Source organism: Caenorhabditis briggsae (assembly GCF_000004555.2).
Source record: "Caenorhabditis briggsae complete genome, chrX, whole genome shotgun sequence".
NCBI classification, from domain to species: Eukaryota; Metazoa; Nematoda; class Chromadorea; order Rhabditida; family Rhabditidae; genus Caenorhabditis; species Caenorhabditis briggsae.
In genome coordinates, this window is record NC_013491.2 from 8,097,255 (window position 1) to 8,121,478 (window position 24,224).

The window sequence follows — 24,224 nt, forward strand, 5'->3', positions numbered from 1 at the left end:
GACATATGGTTTTCCAAATTTTCAGTACAAATCTGGGGGGGGGGGAGGGGCTTTGAAAAATCAGCGAAAAAGCTCAAAAACAAGGAGTTTCGCAAAATCTGTGATTGAAATGTTAATCTTGGTCTTTTTTACACCCTCCGAAATGTGATCGGAAACTTGACATCCGAACTCCAGACTCCGGAAAATGATCAAAATGACCCTGATAACTCTGTTTTTCAAACAAACATTTTGAAGACAGCGATTTAGAAATTTAAAAAATCAATTTTCCTAGCTCCCAAAAAATTCTTGAAATTTAAAGTACACTCTAAATAGACTGAACGATCATTAACCGTCGCTCCTCTAATCAATCATTATAATAATTGTATGTGTGCATTTTGATAACCACCACCAACCCATCCAACAATCAAGTTTTTTCGCCGCTGCTGCAAATATAGTTCAACAAAAGCAAAAAAAGGAACTACGTATTTCTTTGAGTGAAGAAAAATGATAATTGCACGTTGGTTGAAGCGGGAAGAAAGAGGGAAAAGGAATTATTCACGATGAGGTTGTGCAACCATTCAAAAGACGAGACAGGCTCCTTTTTCTCAAGATATTTAAAATGACGGAAAAGAAGAAGAAAAAGAAAGGAAAAAGGTCTCTGTCAACCTTTTTGGAGAGACAAAGGGCGGATAGGGGTCCCCAAAAAAAAAAGACCAAATGTGACAGAGACGAAAGTAGAGCTATATATAAATTATCATAGAATATTCTACAGAAAAAGCAAAAGAAAAAGTACTAGGTCACCAGATATGACCAATCGGACAAAAATAGAGGAGAGAGGGAGGGAGGAATAGAGGGAGGAGGACTAAAAATAGGAATCCATTAGGTCCTCGGAGTAGACAAATGGGTGGCAGCAAAACGCAATTATGCGTACAATTCTGATCAAAAAGAAATCATTAAGAAATCATCGAGATTAAGAAATCGTCGAGATAAGAGAGAAAAAAACGAGTCTAATTATGAAGATGAAAAGAAATTGAAAAAAAATGAGAGAAAGAAGAAAAAGTGCATGAGTATGCTTACTTTTTGAACAGATAGGAAGAGCAACTGTCGTTTGGGTACATTTTTGAGTGCAAAACAGAGGGAGAAAAGAAAAATGACTAGACTTAAAAAATGGGGAGGAAGGTATCAATCATAGCAGTTAAGGAAATCTAGAGAGAGAATTTTTCTGAGTCTGAATACAAATTGGGCAGGATTATGTTCATTTTAAAACACTTTGAATCCGAAAAAATACCGGAATTCATGTTTTCAATAGACTTTCGATTTCCAAAAAAAAAAGAATAGTTGAAAAAAATAACTGAACCCCATCAACTACAAACGACGCGATTTCCCGGGCCATATCATAAACGCACACATATAAAAATTTTGTACTAACATTTAAAAAGCTTGGAAACCTCTTTGCAAAAGTCGCCAGTGAACAAATATGACCCCCAACCTGTCATACGTGGGAAAGAAAGAACAAGGAAAAGCACAAATGAGAAAAAAGAAGAAATAACTGATGTCATTGAGAAAGTCATTGCGATAGCCCATCGGGTGGTCTGAGGAGCAAAATGTTGAAGAAAAAAGTGGCGCCAGCTGATTTGTTAAGAAGTGGGGGTGTGATTTTTCGCAAGGATTGTCTTTAGTGCTCAAAAAGTGGTAAATTTGTAGTTTTGAAGGTATTTTCTATTTTTAAAATTTGTAACACAGTTGGTTATAGTCAAAGCTTCTGAATATTAATCACATTGTTGTTTTTTTTCCCAACTCGTTCCGCCCACCTTGTCTTATTCAGAATTCCGATTTTTGCGTTATCTCTTTTAAACTGCTGAAGATCTCAAGTAGTCAACAGCATAGAACAAGTAAATGATGAAGAGAGAAAGATATCAAAGTTAGAGAAACGAGCCGAAGAATCTAACAAGAGTGAGAGAGTGTCCTAGCTGTACTGCAGCAGCACAAGCGGCAGAGCAAACGAATTCAAAATTGAGAAGAAGCTTTGGTGGTGGGGAGTGAGAGAGTGAAAATTTTCATGAAGACGCAGGAAGAGAGAAAGCTCAACGGACGTTTTGCGGGCGGCTTGCCTGACGGAAAAATTGCATGGCACAGTGAGAGAGAGAGAAAAAGGGGAAGAGAGAAGCAGAGGAAAAAGGAGAAAAAGACAAAGTAGAAGCACGATTTTTGTCAAATGGCTTATCGAATTTTTCCCGGCTTCATGTTTCTTGACCGTTGTGTAGTTATAATTAATTTCACAATGAAAATTTGTAGGAAAAAGAAAGATTGATTTAAAAGAAAAGATAAGAACAAATTGATGGGGAAAAATCTTGAATATAATGAATGTTTTCAAAAACGAATGCACTATAAATTTTGCCTCTGAAAATGATTGAAATGCTTTTGAAACCCTAAATTTTGAATAATCTCCAATCAAGAATGTCCGCAATGAACTTTTCGGATTTTGGAATTACCAAGGATCGAAATTTTGAAATTTCGGATCTTCGGAATGTTCCGAATTTCATACTTTTAGAATTTCTCATCACAGAAGCGCAAAACTGGTAAAAAACTGGCAAAAAATTACGAAAACTTTTCGCGTGCATTTGTCATACAGTAGTCAAAAAAACCTAAAAATCTGAAAAAAAAACCTTCTGAAATATTCCGTTTGTAATTTGGTTCCGAAAAAAGAGTCTGTCAAAAAAAGGGACAGAATTTTCGTGTTTCCGAATTCTGTTTTTATACAAGGTGTTTAGTGCTAAAGGATGATTTCTGATTTTCTGAAAATTTTTTACAGTGTGTCAAAAAAATGCTACGTTTTGGGCCAAATATTCAATCTATTTGTCTGGGAAAGAACACCTACTGTACGGTTTGACACACACTGTTTACAATATCGTGAAAACTCTAATGGAGTGCCAACCAAACCGAAATTTTTGAGCCTATTTATCTCTGTTACTTTAAATGATGTATAAAATTGGTCTACTCACAAACTATCTATCATAACATCAAAATTATTATGGCGTTTAACCATTCTTTGATAGCTCTCGCAGAAACAGAGATAAATTGGTTCAAAGTTGAAATTTAACAGTGTAATTCTAATGGAGTGTTTACAATAATTCGAAAAAATGATTGGAAAATCATTTTTTCAAAACTGTTTTTAAGCAACAATACAACCACATACTAACCATGTAAGCTTCTTTTTTCAAAAAAAAAAACTATAATTTCGATACTCGTTTTCTCATTCTTCAAGTATTTATAACAAAAAGTCATGAAAATAGCAAACAAAACCTCATCGAGAAAAAAAAACACCAAATATTCCAATAAAAACAAGGTAGTTAGGTAGGTAAAAGATGCGAACATCTGCTTGGTGTTGCTTCCACTTCACTCGACATCGCTCTCTTCCGTCTCGGCCGAGTCTTCTCTTTGGAACGGAGAGGTGTTGGCGCGTCCTCGTGGTCTACAATAAAACATTTATATTTCTCTCGATCATCAGTTTACCCGAAGCTTTGTAAACAAACCCATAATGTTATGCAACATTTTATTTCTAGATGTATTATGCTATGATTCAAAAATCAAGAAAGGAATACGGTACCATGACTGTTATTAACTTATGTATTTCAGGCTCAAATATGTCCCTTGAAGGAAGTATGTAGATATGATAGTAATCAACGAGTTCTACAAGCAGGTACTTTCTTTTTATAAAACAATGTCACCTTGTAGTTCTCGCCGAGTACTGTTTCCTTAAACCCTCTAACAGAGTGACCTCTAACTATATCCAATTTATCCAGTTTCTTGACAGATATGTCAAAAAGAGGCTTACTGGCAAAATATTTTTGAAAACATGAACAAAATTTGGTTAGTTGACCACTTCTTGATATCTTTTACAGGAAATGGGATAAATGGGTTCAAAGCTACCGGATTCGGGGACTTTATATTTGTGCTTATAAGCAGTATGTTCATTTTAGTTGGTCGAGAAATATTGAGCCTTCCAATCAACAACCTATCTGGCCCGGGTTCTCACTTGAAAAGATTCATATCGAAGCCACCAAACGCTCCCAACGTCGGTGCACGTCTTCTCGCTGCTACCGCTGCATCATCCTCCGACATCTCCTGTTGCCGTTTCTTAGCCCTATTTGCCATCCAAAGATGGAAACCATCGTGTGCGGGTATATCCGACTCGGTTCTTGTTCGCAATTTGATTTGCTGCAAGTAAATGGGTTCTTGAAAAAGAAAAAAACGAAATACTCCAAAAAACGTACGTCACTCGTATTGCTCTCCCGTTTTCTATCTTTGTCTCGCTTTTCTTTTTTCTCTCTGAACGAGTCGCGAATTACGGCAGCAAATTTGATTCGAGTTTGGGGATGTGACGGAGGGAAAGTGCAGACCAACATCCGAAACACCGGTTCCATATTCTAGAAAAAATGTTTTTTGTTTCTCGGACTAGAAACAAATGTTTACCTGAAAAACTCGATAACCCGGCCCTCTATGACTGGAACTATGAATTCTATCTAATTTGTCTTCCACGCTATTAATCAAATTAAAGAACATCCTATAGAGCTGAGCATAAATTGATGTGTTCACAATTGAAATGAGGGCGAGACCCAACAAAAAGGCGGCTGCCAGAAATGGGGAATACTGAAATAATAGTTTTCTTTTTTCTTTGTTCCAATTTCGAAAAGAATGCCTCACTTGAATGTTATACGGCATGACGTCTCCAAGCCCAATGGTTGTCAAACTGATGAATGTAAAATAGAACGCGTCAAAGAATCCAATACCTAAAAATAGAGATTAGGAATTGAGCAAAAAAATTGAGGATCTTCTCACCAGGTTTATTTCCTTCGTTATGATCAAAAATTGTAATTGTGAGAGTACATATCAGAATGTATGCTAAGACAAGGAACAGTGCCAGCCACATTGGTAACAAAATGTCGTGTTTCTTTTTAGTGAGAGGTTGTTTTCGGAGGTTTCTATAATTCTTAATTTTGAAAACCGCAAAAGCAAGGCCCCTAACTTTGGACTTTGAGCTATTTTTTCTCGGTTCCTGTCAAAGATATGAAAAAGTTGTTAACTGATAAAATGTTCATCATAATATCAAAAATAATTGTTTGTTGACACCCTTTTTTATTATGTTTCAGAGAAGCCAAGAGAAGGTAGCTTAAACTAAGCAGTGTTGGGGCCCTTCTATCACAGATTTCGTTATCATCCCCAAACTAACTTGTATTTTAGAAGCAAAAACACGTATCCGCTAGTAAGAACCTTCTGGAACCATTCTCCGATGTCTCCAAGCACCACGAGCATTATCGGTAAACCGATTGATGCATAGATCATTGATAAGATTCTACCCCACGTAGTTTGACAGGAAATAGTACCTAAGAACAAGAATTAGCAATGCAAAAAGTTTGAAAATCGAATTACCATAACCAATAGTAGAGAAAAGAGTCATCGAGTAGAAAGTGGCCGATGAAAAGTACCACATCAGATGCATGTCCAAATTTTCAGCCTTATGCCACACACTACCATGAAATCTACCTTCCGCTTCTAACATTGTTTTGTAATATCGCTGGAAAGATGTTTTAGAATATAGATTTCCAGAAGACAAAAAATCTAAAAAAGAACATATATACCGTAAGCGCTCTAATCACTCCAAGGCGACTCTCCACTTCCACCTTGAGCAGAATTATCTCAATTTTCAACAAAAATATCGAAAATTTGTCAACTGATAAAATTTTTTTCATAATATGACTAACATTTTATCAGTTGACACATTCTTGATATCTTTTTTAGAAATTAAGATAATCGAAGTCAAAGTGCAACATGGCATTCTATTAGAAACAAAATGCAACATGGCCTTCTTTTAAAACGGTTAATTAAAACAGAAAATCTATCTCACTTTTATAAGTTTAGCCAATTTGTTATTCCGATCAGTTCCATTTGTACTAAGTGTGAGATTTATGATATCTTGAGTTTCTTCATCAATAATTCCTTGCATCAAAACAATTGTCTCTTTCAAATCCTCTAATTCTCTGGGTGACTCCAATTTCTCAAACATGAAACCGCCAAGAAATACATATCCAACAAGTAAAGCAACAAGAGTGATATGTCGGATTCCAAATTTGTGATGGTAATAAGCAAGCCACGCAAAGAACCGAGTGATTTCTGGAATTCAATTTTTCTGGAACAGTTGAAGACAGCAAGGAGAAAGAGCACTGACTCTGTTTTCGTATCTGCTTTTTTCGTTCCTTGTACTTTTTGGCATCAAATTCAAAGTGAAAACCGAATGGTGACATATCTTCAACCTTGCTCATATGTGTGTCAATTTTTAAGACTATGCAATTGTTCCTTTCCTGAAAAAATACAAAAAAAAATGAGTGTGAGCATGATTTGAGAGTTTCTAAATCTGAACTTACAGTCAAATGATTTTTAATTATCCTACTCCTCGTCTGGATTTCCGATTCTTCTGGAAAATTGTGACTACAGTAACCACCATACTTCTATAAACTCACTGATATCGACATCCATTTTTCCTTCTTTAAAAGTGGGCCGCAAACTAATCAGTAGAAAATAGAAGTCACCGGTTTTCCGAACCCGACTTGAACGCAAAACTGGGGCTGTTGATGGAGAGGAATGATAGGCCGACCATCATATTGTTTTACTGCCATCATTTACGGCTCTTTCGCCTATTTCTCTGGGCACTCCCACCCGGAGGGGCTCTCTTATCATACGGAATTCCGTAAAATCAACTTTCCTTCCTGATTTACTACCGTTAATTGGGAAAGAGAAAACTGGAAGTTGAGTGCAATTTGGTTTGTGCCACGATTGATGATACAAGACGGTTGCGCGTGTCTTTAAAAGATAGTAAAAATGTCATATAAGGCAAACAACTGTTTTTACAATGATATATAACTTTACTCCTGTCAAACACTTTCACTCCAAAAATCAAAACTAACATCTAGTCGAAGCACTCAGTATCAGAAAGAATATTTTTCCGCCACTGAACAGTATTCAGCCTATACTGTTTTTCTCGACCACGTGTTACAGCAGCAATAGCAATTTTCGCATGATTTTTTGCTCTCTACTCTTTTTTATTAAAACGACACACTAAAAATGAAGTGTGTTATCAGGTCGTTAACAGCCACTGTGCACCCGATAACTGTTAAGCTTACATTTTCATCGCATTAGTTTCACAATTTGCGACGTACACGGTGTGATAGAGCAACCATTGGTCTAATTATAGAATTTTTCAAAAAGCCCCGGGTATAAAATGTAGGGGCGAGAGTTCAAAAAATTTAGTTTTTTTTTAGTTTTATGGTTGATAACAATAATATTATCGAACGAACGTTCTCACCCATTACATGCAGCTAGGAATGTTTGGATTGGCCTTTGTGGAATTTCGAAATGTTTCATTTTTAAAGTTTTGGACATCGCAAATTTCGGGATCCCACTTTCGCTATCCAAATCCAATTTCATCATGAAAATGGTAGTGTTTGCTGTCGTGCTTCTGGGATTAGAAGGAATTGCTGTTTTTGAGTTGATCCCGCAAGGAACAACAATCACAGCTTTCACCTACAGGTTATAGTTGGGTTCCCTCGCCCTCGTCCTTCGATAGAAATGCCCGGGACGCACCACCATTCACCTTCCGCGCGATATTTCTCACCCACTTGTGACTAAGAAGACTCAGGCCAAACTGCAGAATCTGGGCTGGACTACGGTTTATTATCTGTAATACTAGCCAGACATTACGCTTTCGGATTATCATCTGTTCCCCTCAAGCAGTTCCTCAGAGAGAAACAGTTCAAAACATTGAACCACCTCAATGGCAGTGAGCGTCTTCTTTTACCCTCACACGCCCGAATTCTGGAAGACTGGAATCGAATAACTTCCTAATAGATGACTCACAGTTGTAGTCAATAATGGTGAATATATTGTTGATTGATCGTTATAGAAATTCAAGATAATTAGAAAACAAAAACTTCAAAAATTTTGTAAAATAATTTCTCCCCACCCTAATACTTTTCGAACATCCCCGATTGAAAATTGTTTAGAAGTCTAAAAATCCCAAGAATGATAATCCTACTCTATGAATGATACCAAGAGTTCTATTTATTACAGGAAAAACGTTTGAAGATTGATAGGTCCCCCATTCATCAACTAACCAAATGAATTTTACAATTTAATGAATGAGATAATAATGAGACAAAACAGAAATAATATTCAATTAATTGATCAGTTTTCAAAAAAAAAAATAATTACAGAATTTATGCGTCGCTAAGTCAGAGAAAAAGTGATTACTGGAATCATAATGAGTTAATGATGATTTTTTTTGATTTAAAAAAAAATTCAAGATCCACGACACTTTGAGAAGCATCCTCCCTTTTTGGTGGCAGCCGGATTCAAGACCACTCCAGTAGACCTGATTTCAACATCTTCAACCGCCATGAGTTCTCTGAAATTACCAAAATAGAATTGTTTCAGTGAATAATATGTTTCCGGAAAACATCAAAAGGCTATTTTTTTATGTTTGTTTACCTGGTGAGTGCCAGCATTGCGTTATCAATATTACTGCCGTCCAGAGCACTTGTTTCCATAAATAGAACTCCCATAGCCTGAAAAGTCATAGTTCGAGGACGATGTGAGTACAAAGATTTGTTCGGAAAAGAAAAACATCAAAAAAGCATACCGCCGCCATACTAGCTCCATCTGTTTTTGCGACCGCGCCTGGTGTTTGGAGCCGCATGTCCACTTTGTTTCCAACCAAAATGATCGGGATGCTACGTTCGGTGGACTCCTTGATAGTTTCGATCCAGTCACGGACTCGAAGAAATGAATGCTCAGCACAGACATCATATACTAGAATTGCTCCATCAGCTCTGCGGAAATAAGATTTACATAGTGAACGGAATCTCTCTTGTCCTGCGGTATCCCAAAGTTGGAGAGCAACATTTCTACCATCCACATTTACAGTTTTGACATGGAAGTCTACACCAAGAGTACTTGGAAGTTGGTTTGTGAATTGACGACGGATGACACGCATTACAAAGCTACTCTTTCCCACGGCAGCATCTCCGCACATGACGATTCGGAATGTTCGCTCAGCCGGTCCATTTGCATCATTTAGACCCTGATAAAGTTAATATAATGTTTAAAACTATGTCGACAAAACACTTACCACTAATCCTTCTGCAATATCCATGCCTTGAAGACTGTGTGCATCGTCTAAAATTAAAGAAGTTTCTGGATCTGGCTCCTCATCGCTGATAGCATGGAGCGGTACTGATTTGAACATGTTCGTTGATGTTTGGAAGTTTTCAACAGAGTTCCGATTGGAATTGATCAAGCCTGGAGATGGAGTTCTCAAATTGAACTGGCGGAGAACAGATGCACGACTGTCAAGAGCATCACGGAGACTTTCATTGGTCTCGTGGAGTTTGCGGTTGGCATCACTGAAACAGATTTTAGGTTTTAGAAAAGTTTCAAAAACTTACAAAAGAAGTTGAAGTTGTTTTCTGACAGATTCGCTTTCTTCTGTGGCATGTGATGCTTGATCTCTTCTTGCTGACAACTCATCCTGTTTCTGATCAAAATCTGCTCTAACCTGAGCCAGCTCACTTTTGATCATGGCCAATTCCAAATGATTCTCGGCAAGATTCTGACGCAAATCATTGTTCTCTTCATTAACTACCTGAAAATTCAAACTTCTCTTTTACTAATAAGACCGAATAACTCACTTTTAGTTTATCGGATAAATCTTTCTGATGATTGAGTCTCTCGTTCTCCCGCTCCAGCACCTTCTCCATTCTTTGCAGACGCTCAATGTTGGTTCTCATTTCCGACATTTCTTCAGACATTCTTTCGCGCATCTCTTCTTTTTCTTTGGTTAGGCGCTCTCTTTCCTGAACGTTAGTTGAGTTATAATCATGAACAAGAAATGAGCTCACCTCTTGACGAGCTTTCATCTCGATAAGCTCAAGTTGCTGATCAACTTCTGATTCCATTTCCTCCATACGACGATTGTACATTTCGCGTTCACTTAAAATCAACATTTTTCTAGAATTGAACTTATTGTATCTTCGAGACAACAAATAATTGTCTCGGATTTATCTACAGTACCGATCGAAAAGACATACAAAAAAGTAATTTTTTCAGTGAAATTTTCGCCATTTTGACCCTTTTCAGGCAATTTTGTGAATACGTAGTCTTCAATTTATGTATGTTTCACACTCTCCAAAGTTTTGAAAATGAGTGGAAACCTGACATCCGACCTCAAACTCCAGCAAATGTTCAAAATGGGCATAAATCGAAAAAACTTCATTGTAATCTTCTATATCACTTGTTTTTTTGACCGTCTCAAATGTGATATTTGAAAATACATAATTTTACCAAAGTGGTGTCGGTAATGTCCACTAGTAAGAAGTAAGTCAACAAATTTAGGAATATTTTTGAATTGATTTCTAAGCTCAAAAAAAGTAGATGTCCCAATGTGTCTTCTTGAAACTTTCACATGATTTTCTTTTTTTCAATTCCAGAAGTCACATGTCCCCCGCTCCTCTACTCACTGTTTCCACTGGTTTCCCCACACACACCTTGCATAGATTCGTTGGAGTCTCTCGTTCTCATGCTTCTTTTCTGACAACTCTTTATGAAATGACCCAACCACTCTTTCGAATTTTCTCAACAACGCTGGAACTCCAGATGACTGAAGTTGTTCGTAGAGGACTAACACTTCCTCTTGGCTGGAAGAAAACAGTTTTAGAAATATAAAAATGATGTATTGTTTCACCATGGAACACTAAAATCTATGTTGATGTTGGTATCGGATTCCGAGTGATAATGCTCTTCGTCATATACACGGATTGCAGGACGAGACGAAGAATCACTCTCACTCTCAAAAACCAATTCGTCTCTTCTGAATACAGGACCACCATCGTCAAAAGCCACAGATGCACGACGCTGCATTCCATTGAGTCCTAAATTGCTATAGTTTTGAAAAACCTCCGACAAAAATTATACCTCTACTCTCTCCGTGTTGAACTGTCTCTTGAAATCCTTGAAGGAACTCCATCTTTTCAATTTTTCCAGATCCATCTCTATCCAACTCGTTGAAAATGAAGCGGAGGTCCTGAAAATGATAAAATGTTCCAAAATGTCTGAAATAAAACACTTACATTATCATCAAGCTGTGGGCAAACTTTCTTCAGATCCTCCATCGTCAGAAACCCTTTGGATTCAGAATCACAAAGGGAGAACAGATTCTCCACATCGGGATTCGCCATGATTCGCGGTCTTTCTCTCTGTATTCTATGTGCCACTATTCTCTCTGCAAGAATGTGAAATAGATAGAGCGGGTGCGAGAATGATAGATTCGTGGGGGAGGGGGACAAACGGAAAAGGAAAAAAAAACGGCCACGGTGGAACTATAAAAACACAGAGAGAACGCGATGTATATAGATATTTATATATTGTATCGATCAATGATTTTTTCGAGTGAGAGGGAAAAAAAAGAGAAAGACAGAAAAATGATGAAGAGGGGAAGCTTCCTTTTTTGAGGCGCTCATGGGAGCGAGAAGCGTGGGCGAGAATCGCAAATTCGATTATTTTTATTGGCTGGGAACGTCAGACAATTTGAAAGGAATATTTCGAACATGATTCCGGGGATACGATAGAAGGAGACTTAAAAAAAGAAACTAGCTTATTTTTCTTGATTTGTTTTGTTTACCCAGTACTTCTCTGTAAACGAACGGTGAAAAGCGTATCAAAAGTGAGAAAGTTTGATTTTATGGCTGCGAACTTCAAGGCTGCTTCATACAGTTCTTTTCTAGAAAAAACAAATAAAAATGAGCAAAAGAGTAGCGCGGACTCCCTGGAGTGGGGGAGCTCATAAAAAATAATAGAGCCGATGCTTTTTAAGGAAAAACGGAAGCTTAGATGTACATTGGAAACAATATTTAATATTTTAGTGTTCAATTTATTCCGGATTTTTTTACAGTAATCCATAATACTAATTATCTAATCAGCTATGAGTTCCTTGTGACAAACACGTTTTGAATGACGACTGAAGTGCTCGTAGTGTTCCAAATAAAATTTTTAATATTAAATAAAAATTTACCAGATTTTAAAACCAGGATGTAGGTGCCTAACCAACTTTGAGCTCAATTATCCCGATTTCTATTAAATGCAACATAATTTTTAACAGTCAAAATGTTGGTGATATTAAGATAATCATGTTATTAGTTGATAAATTTTTAGTTTCTTTCATAAAATCCGATATACTTGAGCACAAAGTTGACGGTTTGGACAGGCTCCTATCAGAGGAGGTACGGTACTTTTCAATTTAAAACTATCAGAAAAGGTGATTCAAAAACAAAATCAAGATCATACTGAAAATATGTATTCTGAATGCTCTTTCTTTGCAATCTATCCCTTTTTGAATTTTCCACCAAATATGTTAAGTACCAGAATAGCACATTCATTTTTCCCATCAAAAAATTCAATTTCCGTCCCCATGTCCCCTCTTCACTATAAGAAAAACCTTCAGAACCCCAAACCTCAATTTTCCATTCTTTTAGAAAAAAATTGAGAAAATAATGAAAACCGTATAATACCCGGAACGTTTTGGTCCACCTTGACTCAGCTTGACAAAATTAAACCTGTCAAGTGGTGTCAATAGAATAGACAATAAGGGGTGCAGGTGGTACAGTAATGAATTGCGAAAATTGTTAGAGAAAGCAAAAGAAACATACATAGTTTTTGAGGGAATACTTGGAGAACAAAAGTGGCGTGGTTTTCATGTTCAATCTGTACTGACTGGTGTTGGCCCGTTTTGTCTTTTTCTCTTTTCTGGTGATTTGTGTGTTTATGTACAGTTTAATCAGCTGGATGGGGGAGAAGAGAAGCCATGAGTGTTTTTATTCGGTATTTCATAATATCCGATTGAAAAAAAACACATTGAGATGTAGACGATCTAAAAATGGGAGAAAAACTTTGATATCTGAAAAAACTAACCGGTAGAAAATTGTTTTTTTTTGAAAATTTTATCTTCCGTAATTTGCACAAAACCGAGATCCCAAAATTTATTTTTATAGATTAAATATGAAAAAATGGCAAGATTCGGAGTCTCTTGGACCTTAAAATATCTTGAAAAAAAACTAGATTTTCAATATCCAGCTACCGAGAGGAATAGAGTTAAATGTAAATGGGGCGGAATATTGCATACTTGTAGAAAAGATGGCCGGCCCGCGGCCGGGCCGGGCCATGGCCGGGCTGAAATTTTTCTGAAAGCGGGCCGGGTCGGGCCGGAAAAAGGTACACATGGCCGGCCCGCGGACCGGCCCGCTTTTTGAAAATTTCGAAATTTTAGAGCAAATCATCATTTTTCAAGATGGCTTTTCTCCTTAATAAATAAAAATCCACACTAGAGGACGATTCTGTCGAAAAAAACTGTTTTGAGGTCGTTTTTAGAAAAAAAAATTTCATCCTTGGCTTAATGAAGTTTGATTTTTTTGCTAAAAATTCAATTAAATTGACTTTTTCGGATGGTTGTATGCATTTGGATTAATATTTGTGCTATTAAAAATATATTGGCACATTTGAAAAGTAAAATTTTCGAAAAGTTGTTTTAGGCGGGCCGAGCGGGCCGGGCCGGGCTGGCCAGCGGGCCGGGCCGAGGGTTTTGAGGCAAGCGGGCCGGCATGGCATATTGTTTACCAATCTATGGCATATTGTTACCAATCTAAAACAGTGTCACGCAAACCCTCTATTTTGGGCCCATATCTCTCATACATTATGAAAGATATCAAAAAGTAGTCAACTGATAAAATGATTTTCATATTATCAAAAATATTTCACCAGTTGACCACTTTTTGATATCTTTTACAGAAACTAAGATAAATTGACTCAAAGTGCACGAATACGGTGAAACATTTCTTGTTTTCATGTTCAGAAACTTGCACGCCAAGATCCCATGTGCCCTCTAAACCAATGCACCCTGAACACTCGTACCCTCGACAGTTAAGGTTTTCAGATTAAAACCTCTTTCAATGAATTCTAAACGTTTTTTTCACTTCCTTGATAATAAACACCTCCGGTATTCAAGTCCTTTTGTGACGCTGTCAAGCCGGTAAGAATTTCCCAAAGAGGGCTATAAGTCAAACACGTGTGTCACATAAAGAAGAAGCGCACATCATAACAATCAAGAGCCACTGTCGGCTCGTGTTTGATATCTACCGCTTCGCGTGATTGAAGAAGTCGTTTACCTGTGTCAATTGCTATTGTTAAAAATGGGAAAGAGGAAGCGTTTGGTGGTGTTGCGCAACACACACATAAACAATGAAGAGAGCATCCGCCTTTCCTTGGTGACACCCTTTCACCTGTATAGAGGTGTCTTATTATTTATGAAAGCACCTCTAATGAGGCTCTATAAGGGTGCGGATCAGGAAACGGTATTATGCAATAGAACCAGGTTATTAGAAGAAATCATAAGAGCGGCTTTTCCTTCCTTGTATAAGCAATCCTTATTAATCTTGTACCTTCTAAGGTCTCAAATTGCCAATCTATGCCCGCTTTTTTTTCCTTCTTCTTCCCCTTTTTTTTTTTCTTACCTTTCTTTTTTTTGCGCAAATATTTCACGCTACGTTGGCTGCTTGAAAGTGTCATCTTCCCATTTTTGCACCTCTAAATATACAAGGACGGAACGACAACGATTTCGTCACCATCGCAGAAAATTAGAATGATTTATGGGAAAACTATCAAAAACTACTACTTTGATGGGGAGGAGATGACTTTGAAACATGTCTGTATGTACATAGCTGGGTGGTCGAAAATTAGCTGAATGTCCTTCCAATATGCCAATTGGCGCGGAGGGGAAAATGAGCGAAATAGAGAGAAAAAACTCATTTTATTTGTTTTGTAATTGACGGTTAGTATGCAAAATTAATCGTCACTTGAGTTTCTCTCTCTCTCTCTCTCTCTTTTCGAAATATAGAAATCGGAGTTGGTTAATTACATGGAGGGGAAAAGAGAAACAGAGGTTTCTCATCCGAATATGGTCGTTTTTGTAGTTTCAAATTATTTGACACCAAATAGCGAAAACGACTTTATCAGGGATGTTTGGAACGAAATTCGGGATTTCGAAAATTCCGAAAATTCCGGTCATTTTCGAAATGAAATTCCGTTCGGAATAATTCCGAGAAAAAAATTCGGAATGAAATTCCGGTCGGAATGTTTCCGAAAAATTTTTCGGAATGAAATTCCGACCGGAATTTTTTCGAAGCATTTTTTTCGGAATTAAATTTTTTCGAGTACAGTATGCCAAGGAAAAATTTACCTACGGGTCTCGAACAGAAGTAATTTTGATATTTTTTGCGCTGTCGGAATCTTTCTGTCAACTTTCGAAAGATTCTTGCGTTTCTGTGATAGAAAACTGAAATTTCCCTCTGTAAAATTCGAATTTTGAAATATTCCGAAACTTCCGAAATTCCGAAAATTTTGAAATCGGAATATTCCGAAATTCCGAAATTCCGAAAAAGGCCATTCCGAACATCCCTGGAGCTTTAGTATCACGATTCCAGTGAGCGATATCGAACATTTGTCAACTGATAAAATATTGGTGACATCATGATACACAAATTATTAGTCGACAAGTTTTTGATAACTTTTACAGGCCGAGAAGAATGAGCTCAAATTTGAAGGAGTGATTGGGTTGCTATTTAAGCAAAAAGCAGAAACGGTGTTTTTGTTATGTAGATTCTGACACTTTCAAACTTATGGAACGTTTCAGTAATTCATGTTATTCAACAATTTCAACATTTTTTTCGAACATATGTGTTCACATATGTTTCAACATGTTACAGTAACACATATTTGACAGAGATTTCTCAAAAGGTACAAAATAGTTTAAAATCTCGGAACGCGTTTTTTTGTTTTCCAAGATCTATAAATCATCGAAACCTCGAGTATTCCCAATTAGCCATCTGCAGCTAAACCCGAGTCATCCTTCCACTCGCTCCTCCAAAAACCCATCCAATTTCATCATTTTTCTCCTCATCTCAGAAAATGTGTGCAAATGAAAGGTCAAGTTATGAAGATTCCCTTGTTATTAAATACAAATAATTGACTGTCCGAGATGATCTCGAAAATCGAGTGTAATTGTCATGACCATGTTCAGAAGAGGCGTGGTAGGTAGCTGCTGCTGCTGCTGTATCCCCATCTTCCACCCCCAATGTCAATGCACCCTCTTCTCTTGCCCAAATTGCCAGCCCGTCGCCCCGCCCACTTATTCTCGCACATTTAACTTGTCTTATAGTCAGACCTCCCATTTCACTCTCATAAACGACCATTGTCACCATTCCCTTTTTTCTTAAGATTTTCTGTAATTTCAGTTCAATTTTTAATTTCAATTCATTTTAATCTTTTGCAGTACAGTATGTCACTCCTCGATCCTCGCCAATTTCTTCTACCGGCTTTCTACCTGGATCCTAGCACCCAAGCATTCTTAACTCAAGCAGTGTCCAATCATAAACTTGGAACTGCGTCTTCGTTCAGAATATCTGATATTCTAGAACCCTCACCAAACAACTCAACCTACTCACATGATCTTGGTAAGTGAGACATGAATTTTTAAACAACCTCCTACTCTCCCCCTATTTCCACTTTTATTCAAACATTAAAAGTTTCAAAAGTTTTGTGTGTTGCCCGACGCGTTTACCCATCAAAAATTTACTCAACCATGCTCCCTTCCTCGTCGAAAATGATAGTGTTTAGTGAATAGTCAAAAAGGGGATTAACGCTTAAATGAACATGTATATACAGTAACGGGGGTCAACCTATTGTTCTCTCTTTTGTGCATTAATAACCATTAACTTTCAGATCCATCTCCACAATCAGTGCGTTCCGATTTGTCCACTTCCCCGAGAGCCAGCAGTCCGGATCGGAATAGTCCAATGAGCAAAAAGTCGCGGAAGGCAAGGACCATTTTCACGGATAAGCAACTTCAAGAGCTCGAGAACACCTTTGAAAAACAAAAGTATCTCTCTGTACAAGACAGGATGGATTTAGCTCATCGCATGGGACTTTCGGACACTCAAGTGAAAACGTGGTATCAAAATCGGAGGTTAGTAGGGGGAAAAGCTACACTTAATTATTGTCTTGTGTAGCCGATGTACATATGTAGTATATTCTCAAATTAATAACAAGCCGCCCCAAATTTAGTGAGAGCCCTCCCGTCTTCTTCATCTCCCCTTGTAGATTACTCCGCTCACATTTCCTAATTATTGTTCTAAGGCATTGGCGGTGTTCAATGCGAATATTTGATGTGATGACTTGTCTCATCAATGAGAGCATCATCATCATAATTTCTGTAGCGGAGGGTCGCCGTCGCCGTCGTCTTCATCAAAATTTCATACCAGCTTTTAGTATCCGTTTGGAGGAAAGTGGAAGATTTCAGAGGGATGCTTTTGAAATCTATCCATGCATTCCAAAAAGATTTCACGTCTTCATTGTGTTAGTTATCGTGCGGGTGGTCTCCCCACCCATAATGACGACCCCTTTAGCGAAAACGATTCACCTGGTCCCCCCCCCCCTTCCTTCTAAATTAATCCGAACCTCTTAGTCAAGTGGTGGTTTATACATCTAGTTACGACACAAAAACATCATTATTACAATAACGGCCACTCCAAAAATTAAGGTGGGAGAAGATCGGTCTAGTGGAACAAATTATTATATGGGTATAATTGGAAATTATACTTTTTTACAGAACAAAATGGAAGAGACAGGCAACCAGCGGAATGGATTTGCTTTCAGAACCAGGCAACCTGTCGGCAGTTCAAAATCTTATTCGAAGCAGTCCATATTGGGCAAACTATATCACGGCGCTTCCAATGGGTGGTCAAATGGGACAAATGCCAATGATGGGTCTTCCAATGCCGATGATTGTTCCTCCAGCTCAACATTTTCAAGCAACATCTTCTTCGAACTCCCCGTCCACTCATAAATCAAGTGAATCACCTCAACTTGATGTTTCCAGCAATTCTGATTGATTTCATTCTTACACATTCTTCCCTTTTTTATGATCTCAATGGGTTTAGTTTATATTACCAACTCTACTTTTTTTTCTTGTCTGTGTGTGCACTTGCATTATTTTCTTGCTTTTACCTTAGTTATGTCATTTTCTCGTTTTCCACATCATTAATAATATTATTATTCTTTCTCACTGCCATTCGCGCAATACATCGAAATCTGATAAGCAGAAAAACACATGGGGACGAAGAGGCATTCAAAATTTTGGGCAGAAGCGCCAGGTGTGCGTGTAGCGCAATCCGTTCTGATTTTTATCGTAATAGTATTAATGAGAAGAGAAGGAGTTGACAACAAACGGATGGTGTCGTTAACACCTCACCTGTTCCGGCAGACGGTGTTGACCTTTTGCTGTAAATGGCATTTAGATGGTGTGTCAGATAACAGAGGGAATTTAGTGGGATTTAGTAAAATTTATTGAGATGGAAATGAAAATGAATATCTGTTCGAGGGGAACCTTCTCATAGTTTGGGAACTGAGGAATATAAATTTGAAATATATAAAAATCATTGATTTTTCAGAAAATCTTCTCTGCAAATTTAAGGTTCAATACAGACCCGGACAAATAGGTGCCATGTTTTTATTCTTCTGTGAAAAATACAGAGAATTCTTAAATAAAAGCCCACCCTACACGAACTCAATTATCTAGGTTTCTTCAACAGATATAAAAAATTTGTCAATTGATGAAGCATTGGTGTTTTTTTGATGAATAACTTAGCAGTTGACAATTTGTCACAGAAATCGAGATAATTGAGCTCAAAACTCTATAGAGTATGTCTCCATGAGATTATAGACAATAGTTAACTTTTGAAGTCTAAGAAATATTCGAGATTATATCGTTCTGTTTGGTAATTTGTGGTAGTAAGAGAGTTACGTTTCTGTATCCCCCATTTTTTGGCCATATCCATCATATTTCGTTCGTTAGCAGAAAATAAGCTCTTGAAATGTCAAAATCGGATCCGAAATGAAAATTGTGACACTTCAAAACCGTTTACCTTGTTTTGTAGCATTCCTACAGAAAATTTGTCAACTACAAAATCAAAGTTTTAATTTTGATTAGTACACCCGGAATTTTTTAGACATTGTGAAATAATATACTTCTTTTTCAGACAAGAATAAAAGACAGAAATTCTATTGTTTACTTCGATCCCATACACTAAAAATTTAATTCTGAGATTTTCAAACTTTCTACAGTACCAAACCAAATGTGCTTCCTCTTTTGCTTCCTCCCAAAGTGTTTTCGTTCATTAGAAAAGATTAAGATAATTGGTAATTGGTAGTGTGTTAGCCTACAAGCCACCCCACTGGTATGTTTGTGTAAGCACGCAAGAAGTGTGCATTCTTCCGGTTCAGTGACACACTAACACACGCCTAATTCCATGTAACACGCTCCTTGTCTATTATGTCTCTTTCTTTGGGCTCATTTAGTAAAATCCTTGTTTTGTCGAGAAGAAGAAGATTTCTGAAAAGACCCACTCATTTTGACACTCATCTTTCATCGTTTCCCGTGCATTCAAGACAAGACAAATTGGTCATATACCCCTCCCAGATACAGACACAAACATGAAACAACCCACTTGACATCTAATTCGAGAAAGGGGACAAAAAGAGGTAGATGCCGGGTACGGTAATCGTCCACCGCCACCCCAATAAATAGGATTTTGAAGGAACGGTGTCATTAAGGCAATTGGACACCCACTACCTCGACGAGAGCGGTTGTCAACAGGGAGAACACATACATCCGCAAAACATGGTTTAAAGGAATCATCACCCGCCTCCCGTTTCCCGGATACGGTAAAATGGTTGTAAAATATGAAATATATAGAGGGTAAATCTTCATAATTGGTTTATGAATAATCTGTTGATTGCTTCGCAATAGTTTTTACAATCATCCGCGAATCTAGAGACCCCCTGGTCACCCTCCTCAGTTGATGATTCTATCCCAGGAATAATCATGTTCTGTGCAATGATCCGTATGGTGATCGTCACTTCTCTCTCCCCTTCATAATGTATCATTGACTGCTGCTCTCAATAAAAAGATTACAAGGGAATTAGTCGCAAGCTGGTGCTGGTGGTGGCAATTGATTCAATTTACGCTAGCAAGTCCGTATACAAATCACACGTATACACCTGTCGTCCGCTTTTGTTCGATGAGCTCTCCGGATGAATGACAAATCAGATGATGCTAATTTAGGGAGGAGGGTGGTGGGGGCAAAGTTGGAATATTCGAGACATTTTGTCCGTAATTATGAGCAATGAGACGAAAAAATGAATTTGGTATGGTCGGACAAATGTTCTAAAAAACATTTGAAAATCTGTATTTACTGAAGTGGAATAAATATTTAGAGAACAAAAATGTCAAAGAGGACCTTTTTCACTTCTGAAATGTTTTGAATCTATTACTTATGACAATACTCGCTTCTCAATCAGTGTTGCTTGAAAGTAAAAATCATTTAAAAGTTCTGAAATTAATTTTTTTAAATTCTTTATCAATAAACCAAGTACCATATTTTCTCTAAAAGAAGCCCTTCCTATAAGTGCACTTTGAGCTCAATTATCTCGATTTTTGTGAAAGATATCAGAAATCTGTCCGAAGATGAAATTTTAGTGATAATATGATGAAAATTTTATTAGCCAACAATATTTTGATATCTCGCATACGAACCGAGATAATTGAGCTCAAAGTGCAAGTATAGGGTCGACCTCTATTAGAGAATGTAGAGTGAATTAAAAATTTAATGACCAAAACGATCTTTTCCAGTTTTTAAATTTTTTCAACAGAAAATGTTCAAAAGACTTCCTACTCAAAAAATTCTACTTAAACGTTTCACAACTAGTTGGTTAGAAAATTAAAATTTCAGAAATTAATACAAACCTTTTCCTCCCACCATTGAACCAATCGATGAATCGTTCTTTCATTTTCCAATTCCCTTATTATTTTAGAATTCTTGCATTCAGGAAACTTTTCTAGATCTGAAAGTACGAAAAAACAATTTTAACTCCTTGGACCCCTTTCTCACTACCAGTTTGTACTTCAAAAGCACCGTATACCACTTCCTCTCCCCCATTCTTAAATAACTTATTCAGAAGTAAAAAGACACATAGACTAAAGTTTTGAGAAACAAGAAGCGGTATTTATTGGTGGAAGAAGAGCAAATTTGAAACTAATTAGGACAGAAATGATGGGTTGGAGTAATTTCAGATGAATAGCTGATTTTATGACAATTTCTCATTATTGTCTTCATCATTCCAGTTATGTCTTTTTGTCTCCTCGTGAACTTTTCTTTTTATAAAATGAAAATTAGTTTGATCATACGGTAGTTGGAGGCAATTCAATTTTTTACGAATACAAAAAGGTTCGAAATTTGCCTGACAGACCAGTTCAATAAATCACACACAACACCTCAACGTGATTGAACAATAATTCGTTAACAAGACTCAATTGCAATAATACCCCTCCGCACCATCCGATTGTCCGACAATTGTACGTCTTTTCTAAACAATTGAAAATGAGGTTGGTTCGACAAACTGTAAGACACGTCTCTAACCTCGTCGCTTCCTTTTCTCAAATTGGGTGGCATCATTGTTCGGAAAAGGTGTCGGTATAATTGACGATATTATTAGAAGCGACGAGGAGAGAGACCAGGGACAGGTAAAGATGTTACGGACAATGTACTCAACTATGAAAATCGAATGAGGCCCGCTGTGTCTATAGAAGAAGGAAGCGACGACTTTTTGCTTTCTTAAAATTGCTTCGATTAATACGAAGAAGGCACGGCTAATTGACGCACTTGGTGTGAAAAGAAATTGCTACCGTAATTTGGAGAAATGCTTTGCAATATTCTGTTATACCTCCTCTGGTAATGAAAAACTCAAGTATATAGAGATGTATTGCATTTTTATTTTATAATAACCAAAAAGACAGGTGAGGAGGCATCAGGAATCAAAAGTAAAAAAGAGGGCAAATTGGAAGGAACGGGAAAAATTAGAAGAAGAGGAATAAAAAATAATACGGAGGAAAAAAGGAGAGATCGAATTTGTGAAATTGAAAATGACAAATTGAGTTGAGAATTATTTGGGTTGGTGGCATCAGGTAAAAACATTAACCGGATTTTGGAGAGAAAAAATTAGAAACAAGATCAAACAGATCATTCATCTTTTTCATCCGCTTCCTTATTATCTTTAGATTCAGGAGACTTTTTCACAGAGTCGGGAGACACTGAAGGTGTATCCTTCGGAGAGCTGGAACCATCCTTCATATTTTGTGCAGCTAGAAATTGGAGCAGGGAGATTTGAGCATTGCCATTAGGAACCATAGCTGCTCCAGGAACCATCATTGGATTGAACATCGGACGGCCGGTGGCTCCTCCAAACATGGTAGTGTTTTGAGAGAGATAATTTGCCCAGTATGGGTTGGTCCTAAGAAGTTGTTGAACAGCTGCCATGTTTCCAGCATCATGTAGTAGATCCATTCCAACCGACGCTTGTCTCTTCCATTTGGTTCTGAAAAAAAAACAGACGTAAGTTATGGAGAAATTGTTTTCCCTCTCAAGCCGCAACTATTTTTTCCCGGAGCTCCAATCTCGAAAATTGGATAATGACAGTGGGGTGGTGATGGGTGGAAAAGAGAGAGGAAGGGCGCGGAAAAAAGATGACACTACTAAATGAAATTGGTGGGCGCACGCAAAGAAATTGAGGAGAAGTGGTGAGAGCTTTGATTAAGATAAATTTCGATAGGCGGCGGGTGGAGCGCTCCCGCTAATGCACTACAATTAACACAAAGTGGCGTGTTTAGACTCAATTCGCTTCTGAGTGCGCGAAAAAGTGAAAATGGAAGCGCGGAGCATTGTTTTCAGAGGGAAGAAGTGGATCCGAATCCCATGACTAACCTTCTATTCTGATACCACGTCTTCACTTGTGTATCGGTTAATCCCATTCGGTGAGCTAACTCCATTCGGTCTTGTACAGATAGATACTTTTGTTTCTCAAATGTATTCTCTAGCTCCTGGAGTTGCTTGTCCGTGAAAATCGTCCTTGCCTTCCTGGCCTTTTTGGATCCCACACACGTCGGACTCTCATTGACAGATCTCTCGGTATTCGGACTCCCTGCTCGCGGCGATGATGGAGATTCGGATGAGTTGTTGGATGTGGGAGATGGATCTTTAACAAAGAAAAAATAAAGAAAACAATTTGTACAGAGGACAAAAGAAATCATAATTGGTTGACCTATTACTATTACCTATTACAGACTACGCGCGCATCGGAGCGTTAATCCGTTAAATATCATTTTTCAGGCTAGTTGTTACATTTTCATGGACTGCGTGTATATAGATTAAAGTGTTAGTGATGGTTGAACGGACGTACAATAACTTCAGTTGGATGAGGAGAAATGAATGGAAAATAAATGGAATTTTGAGTATTTACCTGGTTCGTTGGAATGATGATTCGATGCATCGAGAAGATCGGAAATTCTAAATGAATTGGCCAGATTGATCTTGCCGCCACCAGAGGAACTTTGAGCAGAAACTTGAGCTAGCAATGCTTGAGTCGTAGGATCGAGATAGAAAGCAGGGATCAAAAACTGGCGAGGGTCTAGTAGAGACATGGTGGATTATTATCGACTAGTGATATTTTGAAATATCTTGAAATTTACAAAGAGTCAACGGAATTTAGATGTCGGAATGAAGGGGTTGGGAAATGGGTCCTGTTGTCTCTGCAGTCACTAAACGTCGCAAACTCGACGATTGGTCTAGACCCGCCCTCTCTTCCGAAGTGGAGGCGGAGTTTTTGGGGCGAAAATGGGAATAGAATAGAGTGGGAGACAAGAAGGATGACACCACGCGGTTTTGTAATAGGAATATGGGCAAAGTGTGGTCCACGCACGTCTCACCTTTTGAGCGAACCAAATCAAGTGTGCTAATGAGAGTGACGAAGCTGAAAATGAGCTCCTTTTGAGAGGGAGATGAATGGTAGTGGTTTCTAAAGGCAGCAGCAAGTTGTTGGGGGAAATAGGAGCATTCAGGTGAGAACAAAAAGAGTGTCAATGTGGTGGATCTCGAAACAAGGAAGAATGGGAGTTAGGAAAAAAGTTTGCAGTCTGAACTGAAAAGTTGCAAAAGGTGAGAACTTGGACTCAGCGTCCGAAGAACGAAAAGCGACTGCGA

The 24,224-nt window shown here is 37.8% G+C and overlaps 4 protein-coding genes across 4 annotated transcripts; 1 reads left to right on the forward strand and 3 right to left on the reverse strand.

The window, feature by feature from the left end:
- Positions 1-3,375: 3,375 nt before the first annotated feature.
- Positions 3,376-6,513, reverse strand: Cbr-twk-26 (the record flags this gene model as incomplete). Its single annotated transcript, XM_002644269.2, has 12 exons — positions 3,376-3,451; positions 4,016-4,197; positions 4,254-4,406; positions 4,453-4,629; positions 4,684-4,769; positions 4,819-4,961; positions 5,210-5,363; positions 5,410-5,554; positions 5,885-6,150; positions 6,206-6,338; positions 6,402-6,451; positions 6,498-6,513. The coding sequence occupies 12 exons, from the start codon at positions 6,511-6,513 to the stop codon at positions 3,376-3,378; spliced, it is 1,581 nt and encodes a 526-aa protein (XP_002644315.2).
- Positions 6,514-8,331: 1,818 nt separating this feature from the next.
- On the reverse strand, positions 8,332-11,264 carry Cbr-tag-312 (the record flags this gene model as incomplete). Its single annotated transcript, XM_002644270.1, has 11 exons — positions 8,332-8,437; positions 8,521-8,597; positions 8,672-9,112; positions 9,161-9,434; positions 9,477-9,673; positions 9,720-9,884; positions 9,930-10,020; positions 10,575-10,724; positions 10,772-10,958; positions 11,002-11,110; positions 11,157-11,264. 11 exons carry the CDS (start codon positions 11,262-11,264, stop codon positions 8,332-8,334), a joined length of 1,905 nt encoding a protein of 634 aa, XP_002644316.1.
- Positions 11,265-16,411: 5,147 nt separating this feature from the next.
- Cbr-ceh-30 lies at positions 16,412-18,023 on the forward strand (the record flags this gene model as incomplete). The annotated part of the gene is made up of 3 exons (XM_002644271.1): positions 16,412-16,586; positions 16,855-17,098; positions 17,741-18,023. 3 exons carry the CDS (start codon positions 16,412-16,414, stop codon positions 18,021-18,023), a joined length of 702 nt encoding a protein of 233 aa, XP_002644317.1.
- A 4,185-nt stretch (positions 18,024-22,208) lies between these two features.
- Cbr-ceh-31 lies at positions 22,209-23,665 on the reverse strand (the record flags this gene model as incomplete). The annotated part of the gene is made up of 3 exons (XM_045239437.1): positions 22,209-22,563; positions 22,950-23,220; positions 23,485-23,665. The coding sequence occupies 3 exons, from the start codon at positions 23,663-23,665 to the stop codon at positions 22,209-22,211; spliced, it is 807 nt and encodes a 268-aa protein (XP_045095335.1).
- Positions 23,666-24,224: the final 559 nt, after the last annotated feature.